General features: G+C 45.4%; 1 protein-coding gene across 2 annotated transcripts in view; it reads left to right on the top strand.

The window, feature by feature from the left end:
- Positions 1-402: 402 nt before the first annotated feature.
- cep76 (centrosomal protein 76) overlaps positions 403-17,674 on the top strand; it is a 78,934-nt gene continuing 61,662 nt past the window's right edge. Inside the window, exons 1-3 of one of the 2 annotated variants that reach the window (XM_070877018.1) lie at positions 403-575; positions 1,310-1,414; positions 7,184-7,333. In XM_070877018.1, coding sequence (XP_070733119.1) covers positions 513-575; positions 1,310-1,414; positions 7,184-7,333 — 318 coding nt within the window. In that variant the 5' untranslated portion in view covers positions 403-512. The remainder of the gene's footprint in view (positions 576-1,309; positions 1,415-7,183; positions 7,334-17,674) is intronic. The other variant, XM_070877019.1, reaches the window with a different exon arrangement.

Here is a 17,674-nt window from a genome sequence, read left to right as displayed (position 1 = left end):
GGTTTTTGGGGAATGCTATTTGGGGATTTAAAAAAAAAATGTCCAGGCGGTTGAAGCGGGCACGCGGGCGGGTTGGGAAATTCCCGCTCGGTTTTTCCGCCAAAGTTTCAAACGCTCGAGCTGCTGTGGGTTGTTTGGGGGGGGGGGCGGGGGGCGGAGCTTCGTGGATGTAGGGGCGGGGCTTGCTGGCCGCTGGGAGGAGAGACGAGGATTGGTTGCCGTTGGGAGGAGGGACGGTACTGATTGGCCGTTGGGAGAAGGGACGGTGCTGATTGGCCGTTGGAAGGAGCGGCGGTGTTGATTGGCAATTGGGAGTAGAGGCTGTGATTGGTTGCCGTTGTGAGAGAGGGTGGTGCTGATTGGCCGTTGGGCGATGGGGCGGTGCTGATTGGTCGTTGTGAGGGAGGGGATGGTGCTGATTAGGGAGAGGAGGTCGATGCAGGCGGTGCTGCTGCTGTGTGTGGACTGTGTTCGGTGAAAATATCCGGTTAAATATTCCTCCCGCAAACATCATGTCGCTGCCGCCGGACAAGGCTTCCGAGCTCAAGCAAATCATTCACAACCAGCTGGCCCAGGTGAGGCGCCCCTCCGTTCCCACACCGGCCCGGCCTGGCCGCGCTGTGCTCAGTCGCCGTGCACAACTTACATTATCCTCGGCTTCTAATCCTTCTCATCAATTAGTATTAAATCATCCATTCGGAACACTTAAACCCTTAACCCATAGCGCCCCTTAAAAGGGGCATAAACATTGAATTCCAAATTATAATAAAACTTAATATTCAAAACTTTTCAAATTATATTTTATATCCGTCATCATCATAGGCAGTCCCTCGGAATCGAGGAAGACTTGCTTCCATAGAAACATAGAAAAATAGGTGCAGGAGTAGGCTATTCGGCCTTTCGAGCCTGCACCACCGTTCAATAAGATCATGGCCGATCATTCCTTCAGTACCCCTTTCCTGCTTTCTCTCCATACCCCTTAATCCCCTTAACCGTTACAGCTATATCTAACTCCCTCTTGAATATATCCAGTGAACTGGCATCAACAACTCTCTGCGGCAGGGAATTCCACAGGTTAACAACTCTGAGTGTAGAAGTCTCTTCTCCTCATCTCAGTCCTAAATGGCCTACCCCTTATCCTAAGACTATGTCCCCTGGTTCTGGACTTCCCCAACATCGGGAACATTCTTCCTGCATCTAACCTGTCCAGTCCCGTCAGAATCTTCTATGTTTCTATGAGATTCCCTCTCATCCTTCTGAACTCCAGTGAATAAAGGCCCAATTGATCCAGTCTCTCCTCCTATGACAGCCCAGCCATCCCTGGAATCAGTCTGGTGAACCTTTGCTGCACTCCCTCAATAGCAAGAACGTCCTTCCTCAGATTAGGAGACCAAAACTCAACACAATATTCCAGGTAAGGCCTCACTATGCCCTGTACAACTGCAGTAAGACCTCCCTGCTTCTATATTCAAATCCCCTAGCTATGAAGGCCAACATACCATTTGCCTTCTTCACTGCCTGCTGTACCTGCGTGCCCACTTTCAGTGACTGATGAACCATGACACCCAGGTCTCGTTGCACCTCCCCTTTTCCTAGTCTGCTGCCATTCAAATAATATTCTGCCTTTGTGTTTTTGCCCCCAAAATGGATAACCTCACATTTATCCATATTATATTGCATCTACCATGCATTTGCCCACTCAGCTAACCTGTCCAAGTCACCCTGCAGCCTCTTAGCGTCCTCCTCACAGCTCACACCGCCACCCAGTCAGGATAAACGGCTGCTTTTCAGAATGGCAGGCAGTGACTAGTGGAGTGCCGCAGGGCTCAGTGCTGGGACTCCAGCTCTTCACAATATACATTAACGATTTGGATGAAGGAATAGAGTGTAATATCTCCAAGTTCCATTCTTGAAATGAGTCCTTAGGTGGCTGAACAGTCCAATATGAGAGCCACAGTCCCTGTCACAGGTGGGACAGATAGTCGTTGAGGAAAGGGGTGGGTATGACAGGTTTGCCGCACGCTCTTTCCGCTGCGCTTGTTTTTTGCATGCTCTCGGCGATAAGACTCGAGGTGCTCAGCGCCCTCCCGGATGCACTTCCTCCACTCAGAGCGGCCTTGGGCCAGGGACTCCCAGGTGTCAGTGGGGATGTTGCACTTTATCAGGGAGGCTTTGAGGGTGTCCCTGTAATGTTTCTTCTGCCCACCTTTGGCTCGTTTGCCATGAAGGAGTTCCGAGTAGAGCACTTGCTTTGGGAGTCTTGTGTCTGGCATGCAGACAATGTGGCCTGCCCAACGGAGTTGATCAAGTGTGGTCAGTGCTTCGATGTTGGCCTGGTCGAGGACGCTAATATTGGTGTGTCTGTCCTCCCAGGTGATTTGTAGGATCTTGCGGAGACATCGTTGGTAGTATTTCTCCAGCGACTTGAAGTGTCTATTGTACATGGTCCATGTCTCTGAGCCAGTGGGTAGCACTCTAAGTCAACAGGTTTTGGGTTCAAGTCCCATTCCAGAGACTTGAGCATAAAAAAAATCTAGGCTGACACTCCATTGCAGCGCTGAGGGAGTGCTGCGTTGTCAGAGGTGCAGTCTTTTGGATGAGATGTTAAACTCGAGGTTCTGTCTGCCCTCTCAAGTGGATGTAAAAGATCCCATGGTACTATTTTGAAGAAGAGTAGGGAAGTTATCCCAGTGCCCTGGCCAATATTTATCCCTCAATCCACTCGGGTCATTATCACATTGCTGTTTGTGGGAGCTTGCTGTGTGCAAATTGGCTGCTGCATTTCCTACATTACAAAATGTGTCAAAAGTACTTAATTGTTTTGATGAGGCAATAGAGAGAGTTGATGAGGGCAATGCAGACTTACAAAATACATTTGATAAAGAGCCACATAATACGCTGGCCAGCAAAGTTGAAGCCTGTGGAATAAAAGGGACAGTGGCAGCATGAATATGAAATTAGCTAAGTGACAGGAAACAGAGAGTAGTAGTGAACAGTTGTTTTTTGAACTGGAGGAAGGTTTTATTTGGTACACTGCTTTTCTTGATATATATTAATGACTGGGACTTGGGTGTACAGGGCACAATTTCAAAATTTGCAGATGTCACAAAACTTGGAAGTAGAGTGAGCAGTGAGGAGGATAATGACAGACTTCAAGAAGACCTGGACAGGCTGGTGGAATGAGCGGACACATGGCAGATGAAATTTAACACAGAAAAATGTGAAGTGATGCATTTTGGCAGGAAGAATGAGTAGAGGCAATATAAAGTAAAGGGTACAATTCTAAAGTGGGTGTATGAACAGGGAGACCCGGGGGTATATGTGCACAAATCATTGAAGGTGGCAGGGCAGGTTGAGAAAGTGGTTAATAAAAGCATACGGGATCCTGGGCTTCATGAATAGAATACAAAAGCAAGGAAGTTATGATGAACCTGTATAAAACACTGGTTCGCCTTCAACCCGAGTACTGCGTCCAATTCTGGGTACCTCACTTTAGGATGGATGTGAAGGCCTTAGAGAGGATGCAGAAAAGATTTACGAGAATGTTTCCAGGGATGAGGGACTTCAGTTACGTGGACTGCAGAAGCTGGGGTTTTTCTCCTTGGAGCAGAGAAGGTTGAGTGGAGATTGGTAGAGAAGCTCAATATCATGAGGGGTTCAGACCGAAGCGATAGAGAGAAACTGTTCCCATTGGTGGAAGGGTCGAGAACCAGAGGAGACAGATTTAAGGTGATTGTCAAAAGAACCAAAGGTATCATGAAAAACCTTTTTACGCAGCAAGTGGAATGCACTGCCAGAGAGAGCGGTGGAGGCAGACTGAATCATAAGAATTAGGAGCAGGAGTAGGCCATTCAGCCCCTCAAGCTTGTGGCTTTCAAAAGGGAATTGGATAATTACTTGAAGGAAAAAAAATTGCAGAGCTTCGGGGAAAGGGCGGGGGAGTGGGAATTGCAGACGTGCTCTTGCAGAGAGCCGGCACGGGCTTGATGGGCCGAATGGCCTCCTGTGCTGTAACCTGTCTGTATCTTTAGGCTATAAAGTGTTTTGGGACGCCCAAGGTCAGAAAGTTTCTGTACAGATGCAAATCTTTTTAAACTTTGTTCCCTGTACCCACTGTGCACTCCTGTCCTTCGCGGTGCTCACTGGTCTCGGTAGCCCTCGAGTGTACCGGCAGACGCTGCGTGCTCCCTCTCCAGGGTCGCCCAGGCGCGGACGAAGAGAGGCAAGCAGCCGGAGCAAACGCCCCCATCGACCCTGTTTTACCTGGCCTGGTAATGCCAACCGTGGCCAGGCCCAGGAGCAGACCCACGAGGAGGTCATCCAGTCTGTCCACTCCTCTCCACACTGGGTTGCCAAAGATCAGGAGCGTGGGGCTGAAGTGTAGCCAGAAATGGAGGAGCAGTCCCCTTCAAATAATGGAATAGGGGCTGCAATCTTTCGCTCTCTGTGTAAACTTAAAACACGGACTCATCCAGGCCCCAAAAATTGTCCCGAGGTTCTTGTCACTAGCATCTTATCTCACCAAAGCTGCAGGCTTGGAACTGTTTTTAATTACTTGTAACCTTGGTGGAGTGCCAGCCGTGGCTCAGTTAATGTCTTCGCAAGATCCTACAAATCCCCTCGGAGTACAGGCGCACCAACGTCAGTGTCCTCATCCAGGCTAACATCCCCAGCATTAAAGCACTGACCACACTCGGTCAGCTCCGCTGGGCAGGCCACATAGTTCGCATGCCAGACACGAGACTCCCAAAGCAAGTGCTCTATTCGGAGCTCCTTCACGGCAAACGAGCCAAAGGTGGTCAGTGGAAACGCTGGAGGGACACCCTCAAGGCCTCCCTGATAAAGTGCGACATCCCCACTGACACCTGGGAGTCCCTGGCCCAAGACTGCCTCGGTGGAGGAAGCGCATCCAAGAGGTCACTGAGCACCTCGAGTCTCATCGCCGAGAGCATGCAGAAATCAAGAGCAGGCAGCGGAAAGAGAGTGCGGCAAACCAGTCCCACCCTCCCCTTCCCTCAACGGCTATCTGTTCCACCTGTGACAGAGTCTGTGGCTCTCGTATTGGACTGTTCAGCCACCAAAGAACTCACTTCAGGAGTGGAAGTAAGTCTTCCTCAATTCCGAGGGACTGCCTATGATGATGACGATGAGTGGGTTACACTCCTGCTTTTGAGCCAGAAGGTTGTGAGTTCAAGTCCTACTCCAGAGATTTGAGCACATAATACCAAGGGAACTGCACTGGCGGATAAGTCATTTTTCGGATGAGACGTTAAACCGAGGCCGTGTCTGCTCTCTCAAGTGGATGTAAAAGATTCCCATAGCACTCTTTCGAAGAGGAGCAGAGGAGTTATCCCTGGTGTCTCGGCCAATATTTATCCCTCAATCAACATCGGCATGGACTAATTTGGGCCGAATGGCCTGTTTCTGTGCTATATATCCTATCTAATCACAAAAACTGATTATCTGGCCGTTGTCGCGTTGCTGTGTGTGGGAGCTTGCTGTGCATTTTATATTAAATTTTGATGAAAGAAAGAACTTGCATTTATATTGTGTCTTTCATAACTGCAGAAAGTCCTGAAGTGCTTCACAGCCAATGAAATACCTTCTAAGTGTATTCACTGTTGTGATGTAGGAGACTGCAGCAACCAATTCGCCCACAGCAAGGTCCCACAAACAGCAATCGAGTAAATGACCAGTTAATACGGTTTTTAGTGAGATTGGTTGAGGGATAAATATTGGCCTGAACTTCCCTCATTCAAAAGTTGCTATGGGCTCTTTTTACAGCCACCTCAGTTGAATATCTCATCAGAAAGACGGCACCTCCAACAGTGCAGCACTCCCTCAGTACTGGAGTGTCAGCCTAGATTATGTGCTCAAGTCTCTGGAGTGGAACTTGAATTTACGACTTTGTGACTCGGAGGTGAGGGGTGAAATGGAACTCGAAAATCTTGATGGAAATTCAGAAATCCGTAACCAGACTTTTAAATCTAACTTAGACTGATTGGCCAAAAGCCACTTTTTCTGTGTAAAATAGTGCGAAAGACTAAAGATCTGAGTTTAAGATATGTAAGAAACCAATAATATACGTTTCATGATAAAAGAAGGATGATCGCGAAGTACAAAGTTTTCTTTTTCAGTAATGCATTTTAGTATTTTCTTCATTCTTTTCCCTTCTGTGACCCTCCTGTATTGGTTGCCTCCTCTACGAAGAGAATGAGCTGGAGAGCTCCCTTGATCTTACTGCTGCAGCACTTGCGATGCTGTTAGGAAGTGCGTGAGAATAATGAAGGGATGTGGGACCTGGAGTAAGGGAGGGTAAAGCACCTGTCTTCTAGATGCCTTCCCACAACAATATCCTTGAGATTCGGAAAACTTGCTGTAAAGGAATTGAGGGCTGTAGCTACATTTTGCTGGAACAGGTTATGTATTAGAGGTCTGATGTAACATGCAGTCTAGAAGTACTCCCTTCGAACTTTCCTCTTTCGAACAAATTTGTAAATACGTATACAGATTAATGCACAGAGGAAAATATTGGCACTCGTCTTTCTAATACAAGTCCCTTTTTTGAAGTTGAGTGCTATTGTTTTTTGGTTTCCATGTACTTTCACACACACTGTGAATTTTGTCTTTCAGCATCAGGTTAATTTAAGATCAGGTTTAAATATTCAAGATTAAGAAACAGATCAGGAATCTACAGACATGCGGGTAATTGTTAAATCACTTGTGCAATCCGAGGGAATTGTGGAAGCATCTGAAATTTAAGTAGAGAAGGATTTTAAGTTTTAGATAATAGTAGTTATATTGGCTACACATGCCACAAATATAAGAACATAAGAAATAGGAGCAGGAGTCGGCCATTTGGCCCCTCGAGCCTGCTCTGCCATTTAATAAGATTATGGCTGATCAAATCATGGACTCCGCTCCACTTCCCTGCCCGCTCTCTCGAACCCTTTACTCCCTTATGGCTCAAAAATCTGTCTAATATATATATATAATATATCCCACACATGTGGTATATCTGAGTAAAGGTGTTCATTTTAGCCAGGGTACTGAGATAAGTTGTAAATAGTTTTTGAATAAGAGCTTTGAAGGAAATAACGTGTGTATTTTTCTTCTGTTTAAACCTGTGAAGCAAATTTGCAACTTGCCAATGTTAATAACTTGCTGAACGTTTTTTGACCAGATGAATATCCACGGAAAGGTCCGAGAAATCTTGGCAGAGTCGGTCCGGGAAGAACTCGGTTCACAAGGTTTATCTGAGGCTGACCTCATAAAAGCATTACAACGGCGTGGCATTATCGACGATGTCATGAAGGAACTCAGTTTTTTAACTGTAAGTATTTTATTGAAATGAACAACATATTTCCTAAAAGCTCCCCAATGTTAAAATCAGGGCATCAAAAACTCATTTACAAAAAAAATCATTTGTTTCTATTGCATGTCATTACTGTATAGGGCTGATTTAAAAAATAGAAAGGGTCTTGGACTCCATTAGTTACACTTTTGTCACCCTCCCCCCCCCCCCCCTATTTTAGCACAACAACAATATTATAATCCTCACGATGAGGTGTAATCGCTATTCATATATCCCCTTTGATTAACGAGCTGGAAAATCGCCTCTTGACTGGACAGAATAACTCTTGGGGATGCAATTGTGCCACAAATGGTTAAACTCAGGTACTCCCATGTCCGTAGATTCCTGATCTATTAATTGTGTTCACCCCTAGATCACGCATGCACACACATTGTACATGACCATGTGGAATTGGATCGACCTACAAGTTAGTCCAAGGTTGAGACCCCTGTTAAAACAAATGGCCGCGCTCAGGAGTGGGAGCAGACAGATGGTTCTTCTCCATCAGTGATGTCACTAGAAAGCCCCAACGAGACTGCTCTTTCCCTCTTTAAAGAGGCTGTGCTATAAGGACATTAACTAAGCTTTCGTATTGGGCCCTTGGATATGTTGTGAAATATAGAAGTCGTTTGTGTGCTTACTATTGTGTATGTAGGCACTGTGTTAATGACTCCACGAGGCAGGGGTATAGCACTTGAACTGTACAGACTGTAGTCCTTTATTGCAGCTCCTAGAGTGAGGACACCCAGAGGTGAGCTCCCTTTTATACTGGGTTACCTGTGGTGTGCAGATGACCCTTAGGTCTCCAGCAGCAGCACCCTCTAGTGTACAGGTCAGGTATATACAGGGTAAAGGTACATTCAGGTCTAGTGTTACAGTACATCATTGGCGTGCATACATAACACTTACTGTTAATGAGCCTCAGATGTGTTTTATCTCCGCGTTTAATAATAAATCTGAGGCTTGTTCTTCAACCAGTGATGTGTCCAGATTGATGAGAAACTATTGATGGCATTGTTGTCTTAGTTTAAAGAATGTAGACTGCTAACTTCCATTGATGCCTGGTCATGGCCAGTCAGATCATTTGTTTTAATTATAAACTACAGCCCTATCTCCAACCTTTTCTCTGCAAAGTCCTTGAGCATGCAGTGCCCCCCACCCCCCCCCCCCCCCCACTTCCCACACACTTCTGAGCTCACTGTTTGAACCTCTCTAGTCAAGTAGCTGCCTCCCTCCCAGCAGCAATACAACCCTAATCAAAGTCACGAACGATCCATCCTCCATTTCTCGGCTCTACTGGTAACACGATTAATCACACCATTCTCTTCCAATGCCTTTCCTCTCCAGCTAGTGGGACTGCCCTCATCTGGTTCCACTCTTGCATATCCAAGTATAGCCAGAGTACCTCTAATCAATGGATTCTATTCCCACCCCTGTACAGTTACCTTGCGAGTCCCCAAGGATGAGACCCTCCTCTTCCTCAGCCACACACTGCCCCTTGTCAACATCATCCGCAGTCGTGCAGTCAGCTCAATCCTCAACTGCCTATGTAGTATCACATTCTACTCTACGTAAACTAGAGATGATCCAAAACTCGGCTGCCCGTGTCCTAACTTGCAGCAAGTCCCGCTCACCCATCACCCCTGTGCTCGCTGACTGACATTGGCTTCCGGTTAAGCAACACCTCGATTTCAGAATTCTCATCCTTATTTTCAAAACACTCCATGGTCTCGTCCCTCCCTATCTCTGTAATCTCTTCCAGCCCCACAACTCCCCAAGATGTCTGCACTCCTCTAATTCTGCCCTCTTGAGCATCCCTGATTCTAATTGCTCAACCATTGGTGGCCGTGCCTTCTAGACCCCAAGCTCTGGAACTCTCTGTCTAAACCTCCCCGCCTCTCTACCTCTCTTTCCTCCTTCAAGGCACTCCTTAAAACCTACCTCTTTGGCCAAACTTTTGGTCACCTGCACTAATTTCTACTTGTGCGGCTATGTTAAAGGTGCTATATAAATACAAATTGTTGTTGCCGCCTCCATGCTGTCACTACTTGTCCAATATCTAGTCTTGGAATGAACCTTCAGCTAAACATTGAGAAAACAGAATCATCTTCTTCAGCCTTTTCCACAGGCTCCAGACCTTGGCCACCATCTCTATCCCCCTCCCTTGTACAGGTGAGGCCTCACTAAGGCCCTGTACACCTCAGTAAGACCTCCCTGCTCCTATACTCAAATTCCCTAGCTATGAAGGCCAACATACCATTTGCCTTCTTCACCGCCTGAAGTACCTGCATGCCAACTTTCAATGACTGATGCATAATGACACCCAAGTCTCGTTGCACCTCCCCTTTTCCTAATCTGCCGCCATTCAGATAATATTCTGCCTTCGTGTTTTTGCCACCAAAGTGGATAACCTCACAATTATTCACATTATACTGTATCTGCCATGCGTTTGCCCACTCACCTAACCTGTCCAAGTCACCCTGCAGCCTCTTAGCGTCCTCCTCACAGCTCACACTGCCACCCAGCTTAGTGTCATCTGCAAACTTGGAGATATTACACTCAATTCCTTCATCTAAATCATTAATGTATATTGTAAATAGTTGGGGTCCCAGCACTGAGCCCTATGGCACCTCACTAGTCACTGCCTGTCATTCTGAAAAGGACCCGTTTATCCCGACTCTGCTTCCTGTCTGCCAACCAGTTCTCTATCCACATCAGTACATTACCCCCAATACCATGTGCTTTAATTTTGCACACCAATCTCTTGTGTGGGATCTTGTCAAAACCCTTTTGAAAGTCCAAATACACCACATCCCTTGTCCACTCTACCAGTTACATCCTCAAAAAATTCTAGAAGATTTGTCAAGCATGATATCCCTTTCATAAATCCATGCTGACTTGGATCGATCCTGTCACTGCTTTCCAAATGCGCTGCTATTTTATCTTTAATAGTTGATTCTAACATTTTCCCCACTACTGATGTCAGGCTAACCGGTCTATAATTACCCGTTTTCTCTCTCCCTCCTTTCTTAAAAAGTGGTGTTACATTAGCTACCCTCCTGTTGATAGGAACTAATCCAGAGTCGATAGACTGTTGTAAAATGATCAGCAATGCATCCACTATTTCTCGGGCGACTTCCTTGAGTACTCTGGGATGCAGACTATCAGGCCCGGGGATTTATCGGCCTTTAATCCCAACAATTTTCCTAACACAATTTCCCGCCTAATAAGGATTTCCTTCAGTTCCTCTTTCTCACTAGACCCTCGGTCCCCTAGTATTTCCAGAAGGTTATTTGTGTCTTCCTTCGTGAAGACAGAACCAAAGAATTTGTTTAACTGGTCTGCCATTTCTTTGTTCCCCATTATAAATTCACCTGAATCTGACTGCAAGGAACCTACATTTGTCTTCACTAATCTTTTTCTCTTCACATAACTATAGAAGCTTTTGCAGTAAGTTTTATGTTCCCAGCAAGCTTCCTCACATACTCTATTTTCCCCCTCCTAATTAAACTCTTTGTCCTCCTCTGCTGGATTACATAATTCTCCCAGTCCTCAGGTTTGCTGCTTTTTCTGGCCAATTTATATGCCTCTTCCTTGGATTTAACACTATCCTTAATTTCCCTTGTTAGCCACGGTTGAGACACCTTCCCCGTTTTATTTTTACTCCAGACAGGGATGTACAATTGTTGAAGTTCATCCATGTGATCTTTAAATATTTTCCATTGCCTATCCACCGTCAACCCTTTAATTATCATTTGCCAGTCTATTCTAGCCAATTCACGTCTCATACCATCGAAGTTACCTTTCCTTAAGTTCAGGACCCTAGTCTCTGAATTAACTGTGTCACTCTCCATCTTAATAAAGAATTCTAACATATTATGTTCACTCTTCTCCAAGGGGCCTCGCACAACAAGATTGCTAATTAGTCCTTTCTCATTACACATCACCCAGTCTAGGATGGCGAGCCCTCTAGTTGGTTCCTCGATATATTGGTCAAGAAAACCATCCCTAATACACTCCAGGAAATCCTCCTCCTCCACATTGCTACCAGTTTGGTTAGCCCAATCAATATGTAGATTAAAGTCAGCCATGATAATTGCTGTACCTTTATTGCACGCATCCCTAATTTCTTGTTTGATGCTGTCCCCAACCTCACTACTACTGTTTGGTGGTCTGTACACAACTCCCACTAGCGTTTTCTGCCCTTTGGTATTCCGTAGCTCCACCCATAACGATTCCACATCATCCAAGCTAATGTCCTTCCTTAGTATTGCGTTAATTTCCTCTTTAACCAGCAATGCCACCCCACCTCCTTTTCCTTTCTGTCTATCCTTCCTGAATGCTGAATACCCTAGATGTTTAGTTCCCAGCCTTGGTCACCCTGGAGCCATGTCTCCGTGATGCCAATTACATCATATCTGTTAACTGCTATCTGCGCAGTTAATTCGTGCACCATATTACGAATACACTTCGCATTGAGGCACAGAGCCTTCAGGCTTGTCTTTTTAACACACTTTGCCTCTTTAGAATTTTGCTGTAATGTGGCCCTTTTTACCTTTTGCCTTGGGTTTCTCTGCCCTCCACTTTTACTTTTCTTCTTTCTTTATTTTGCTTCTGCCCCCATTCTATTTCCCTCTGCATAGGTTTCCATCCACCTGCCATAGAAACATAGTCATAGAAACATAGAAAATAGGTGCAGGAGTAGGCCATTCGGCCCTTCGTGCCTGCACCACCATTCAATAAGATCATGGCTGATCATTCCCTCAGTACCCCTTTCCTGCTTTCTCTCCATACCCCTTGATCCCCTTAGCCGTAAGGGCCATATCTAACTCCCTCTTGAATATATCCAATGAACTGGCATCAACAACTCTCTGCGGTAGGGAATTCCACAGGTTAACAACTCTCTGAGTGAAGAAGTTTCTCCTCATCTCAGTCCTAAATGGCCTACCCCTGATCCTAAGACTGTGTCCCCTGGTTCTGGACTTCCCCAACATTGGGAACATTCTACCCGCATCTAACCTGCCCCGCCCCATCAGAATCTTATATGTTTCTATGAGATCCCCTCTCATCCTTCTAAACTCCAATGTATAAAGGTCCAGTTGATCCAGTCTCTCCTCATATGTCAGTCTTGCCATCCCGGGAATCAGTCTGGTGAACCTTCGCTGCCCAACCTCAATAGCAAGAACGTCCTTCCTCAGATTAGGAGACCAAAACTGAATGCAGTATTCCAGGTGAGGCCTCACCAAGGCCCTGTACAACTGCAGTAAGACCTCCCTGCTTCTATACTCAAATCCCCTAGCTAAGAAGGCCAACATACATATAAATATATAAATATCGCTGAATTTCTTTGTTCGGCAGAGAGTAGTGCCTGAAGTAACCCAGAGCTTTCTCCCCGCCGGCGTAATAAAGACCGTCTTGATGTTTGAAACCGACCCAGAGTGACGAGTGATTCTTCCAGGATTTCGCTCGCGCTAACAGGTTGAATTTCAAATTCAGTTGGAGGGTGAGAAAGTTGGTTCTTAAACCAGGGTCCTAAGCTTAAATAAAGGAGACTATAAAGGTATGAGGGCAGAGTTGGCTAAAGTGGACTGGAAAAATAGACTAAAGAATGGGACGGTTGATGAGCAGTGGCAGACATTTAAGGAGATGCTCTCCACTCTCTCTCCTATGACAGTTGGAACTGGTGCTCTCCACTCTCCCGTTGGTGTAGGAGGGAGGGCTTTAGTTTCCTGAACAATTGGGACCGCTTCTGGGGTAGGTGGGACCTGTACAAGTCGGACAGGTTACACCTCAACAGAGACGGGACCAATGTTCTCGCGGGTGGTTTTGATAGTACGGTTGGGAGGGCTTTAAACTAGCTTGGCAGGGGGATGGGAACCCAGGAGAGGGCTCTGAGCTAGTTAGGATGGGTGAGAGCTCAGATCAACAGAACCCCAAGAAAGAATTAAAAGGCAGGAGGCAACAGAGCAGAGTAGCACTGGGGTAAGTGTAAACCACAAGGTGATAGGAAGGGACAATATGTATGAATATAAAGGGGCTGCAGGAGGGGTCAAAACTAAAAATCATGGTTTAAAAACTAGTATTAAAACACCTTACCTAAACGCACGCAGCATTCGAAACAAAGTAAATGAGTTGACGGCACAAATCATTACAAATGGGTATGATTTGGTGGCCATTACTGAAACGTGGTTGCAGGGTGGCCAAGACTGGGAATTAAGCATACAGGGGTATCTGGCAATTTGGAAAGATAGACAAGAGGGGAAGGGAGGTGGGGTAGCTCTGTTAATGAAGGATGATATCAGGGCAGTTGTGAGAGACGATATTGGCTCTAATGAATCATTGTGGGTGGAGATTAGAGATAGTAAGGGGAAAAAGTCACTGGTGGGCGTAGTTTATAGGCCCCCAAATAATAACTTCACGGAGGGGCGGACAATAATCAGGGGAATAATGGAGGCATGTGAAAAAGGACCGGCAGTAATCATGGGGGATTTTAACCTACATATCGATTGGTCAAATCAAATCGCACGGGGTAGCCTTGAGGAGGAATTCATAGAATGCATACGGGATTGTTTCTTAGAACAGTATGTTACAGAACCTACAAGGGAGCAAGCTATCTTAGATCTGTGTAATGAGACAGGAATAATAAACGATCTTCTCGTAAAAGATCCTCTTGGAATGAGTGATCACAGTATGGTTGAATTTGTAATACAGATTGAGGGTGAGGAAGTAGTGTCTCAAATGAGCGTACTATGCTTAAACAAAAGGGACTACAGTGGGATGAGGGCAGAATTGGCTAAAGTAGACTGGGAACACAGATTAAATGGTGGCACAATTGAGGAACAGTAGAGGACTTTTAAGGAGCTCTTTCATCGTGCTCAACAAAAATATATTCCAGTGAAAAAAAAGGGCGGTAAGAGAAGGGATAACCAGCTGTGGATAACCAAGGAAATAAAGGAGAGTATCAAATTAAAAACCAATGCGTATAAGGTGACCAAGGTTAGTGGGAAACTAGAAGATTGGGAAAATTTTAAACGACAGCAAAGAATGACTAAGAAAGCAATAAAGAAAGGAAAGATAGATTACGAAAGTAAACTTGCGCAAAACACAAAATCAGATAGTAAAAGCTTTTACCAATATATAAAACGGAAAAGAGTGACTAAAGTAAATGTTGGTCCCTTAGAAGATGAGATGGGGGATTTAATAATGGGAAATGTAGAAATGGCTGAGACCTTAAACAATTATTTTCCTTCGGTCTTCACCGTGGAAGACACAAAAACCATGCCAAAAATTGCTGGTCACGGGACTGTGGGAAGGGAGGACCTTGAGACAATCACTATCACTAGGGGGTAGTGCTGGACAGGCTAATGGGACTCCAGGTAGTCAAGTCCCCCGGTCCTGATGAAATGCATCCCAGGGTATTAAAAGAGATGGCGGAAGTTATAGCAGATGCATTCGTTATAATCTACCAAAATTCTCTGGACTGTGGGGAGGTACTATTGGATTGGAAAGCAGCTAATGTAGCGCCTCTGTTTAAAAAAAGGGGGCAGACAAAAGGCAGGTAACTATAGGCTGGTTAGTTTAACATCTGTAGTGGGGAAAATGCTTGAAGCTATCATTAAGGAAGAAATAGCAGGACATCTAGATAGGCATAGTGCAATCAAGCAGACGCAACATGGATTCATGAAGGGGAAATCATGTTTAACTAATTTACTGGAATTCTTTGAGGATATAACGAGCATGGTGGATAGAGGTGTACCGATGGATGTGGTGTAATTAGATTTCCAAAAGGCATTCGATAAGGTGCCACACAAAAGGTGACTGCAGAAGATAAAGGTACACGGAGTCAGAGGAAATGTATTAGCATGGATCGAGAATTGGCTGGCAGAAAGCAGAGAGTCGGGATAAATGGGTCCTTTTCGGGTTGGAAATCGGTGGTTAGTGGTGTGCCGCAGGGATCGGTGCTGGAACCACAACTGTTTACAATATACATCGATGACCTGGAAGAGGAGACAGTGTAGTGTAACAAAATTTGCAGATGACACAAAGATTAGTGGGAAAGCGGGTTGTGTAGAGGACACAGAGAAAAGCAGAGAGATTTAGCTAGGTTAAGCGAATGGGCTAAGGTTTGGCAGATGGAATACAATGTCGGAAAATGTGAGGCCATCCGCCTTGGGGGAAAAAAAACAGTAAAAGGGAATATTATTTGAATGGGGAGAAATTACAACATGCTGCGGTGCAGAGGGACCTGGGGGTCCTTGTGCATGAATCCCAAAAAGTTAGTTTGCATGTGCAGCAGGTAATCAGGAAGGCGAATGAAATGTTGGCCTTCATTGTGAGAGGGATGGAGTACAAAAGCAAGGAACTCCTGCTGCAACTATACAGGGTATTGGTGAGGCCGCACCTGGAGTACTGCGTGCAGTTTTGGTCACCTTACTTAAGGAAGGATATACTAGCTTTGGAGAGGGTACAGAGACGATTCACTAGGCTGATTCCGGAGATGAGGGGGTTACCTTATGATGATAGATTGAGTAGACTGGGTCTTTACTCATTGGAGTTCAGAAGGATGAGGGGTGATCTTATAGAAACATTTAAAATAATGAAAGGGATAGACAAGATCGAGGCGGAGAGGTTGTTTCCACTGGTTGGGGAGACTAGAACTAGGGGGCACAGCCTCAAAATACGGGGGAGCAAATTTAAAACCGAGTTGAGAAGGAATTTCTTCTCCCAGAGGGTTGTGAATCTGTGGAATTCTCGGCCCAAGGAAGCAGTTGAGGCTAGTTCATTGAATATATTCAAATCACAGATAGATTTTTAACCAATGAGGGTTATGGGGAGCGGGCGGGTAAGTGGAGCTGAGTCCACCAGATCAGCCATGATCTTGTTGAATGGCGGAGCAGGCGCGAGGGGCTAGATGGCCTACTGCTGTTCCTAATTCTTATGTTCTTATTAATGTTGGAGAAATCCAGAACCAGGGGTCACAGTCTAAGGATAAGGGGTAAGCCATTTAGGACCGAGATGAGGAGAGACTTCTTCACCCAGAGAGTGGTGAACCTGTGGAATTCTCTGCCACAGAAAGTTGTTGAGGCCAATTCACTAAATATATTCAAAAAGGAGTTAGATGTCGTCCTTACTACTAGGGGGATCAAGGGGTATGGTGAGAAATCAGGAATGGGGTACTGAAGTTGCATGTTCAGCCATGAACTCATTGAATGGTGGTGCAGGCTCGAAGGGCCGAATGGCCTACTCCTGCACTTATTTTCTATGTTTCTATGTTGCTATGAGATATTTCATAACCTGCAACAAAAATATATCCCAATGAGAAGAAAAGACTGTAAGAGAAGGGCTAACCATCCGTGGCTAACTAAGGAAATAAAGGAGGGTATCAAATTGAAAACAAAGCATACAATGTGGCCAAGACTAATGGGAGGCCAGAGATTTATGAAATTTTTAAAAGCCAGCAGAGAACAACTAAAAAAATTGATTGAGAGGGAAGATAGATTATGAATGTAAACTAGCACAAAATAGAAAAACAGATAGTAAGAGTCCTTCATGGTAAAAAATCCCAATAGTGGATAATCAAGGGGCTATAGGTAGGGAGGAACGTAATACAATCACTATCACTAATGACGTAGGACTAGATAAAATAAAGGGATTAAAGGCGGAGAAGCCCCTCTTAAGAGAAGTGGCTGCAGAGATAGTGAATGCATTGGTTGGAATAAACAGGTCCTTTTCAGAATGGCAGGCAGTGACCAGTGGGGTGCCGCAGGGTTCAGTGCTGGGACCCCAGCTATTTACGATTTAGATGAAGGAATTGAATGTAATACCTCCAAGTTTGCAGATGACACTAAGCTGTGAGGAGGATGCTAAGAGGCTGCAGGGTGACTTGGACAGGTTAGGTTAGTGGGCAACTGCATGTCAGATGCAGTATAATGTGGATAAATGTGAGGTTATTCACTTTGGTGGCAAAAACAGGAAGACAGAACATTATCTGAATGGTGACAGATTAGAAAAAGGGGAGGTGCAATGAGACCTGGGTGTCATGGTACATCAGTCATTGAAGTTCGGCATGCAGGTACGGCAGGCGGTGAAGAAGGCAAATGGTATGTTGGCCTTCATAGCTAGAGGATTTGAGTATAGGAGCAGGGAGGTCTAGCTGTACAGAGCCTTGGTGAGGCCACACCTGGAATATTGTGTTCAGTTTTGGTCTCCTAATCTGAGGAAGGACATTCTTGCTATTGAGGGAGTACAGCGAAGGTTCACCCGATTGATTCCCAGGTTGGCAGGACTGACATATAAGGAGAGACTGGATCAACTGGGCTT

Source organism: Pristiophorus japonicus, chromosome 1, assembly GCF_044704955.1.
Source record: "Pristiophorus japonicus isolate sPriJap1 chromosome 1, sPriJap1.hap1, whole genome shotgun sequence".
Lineage (NCBI taxonomy): Eukaryota > Metazoa > Chordata > Chondrichthyes > Pristiophoridae > Pristiophorus > Pristiophorus japonicus.
Note: the sequence above shows the minus strand (reverse complement) of the source record. Positions and strands in the feature narration are given on the sequence as shown.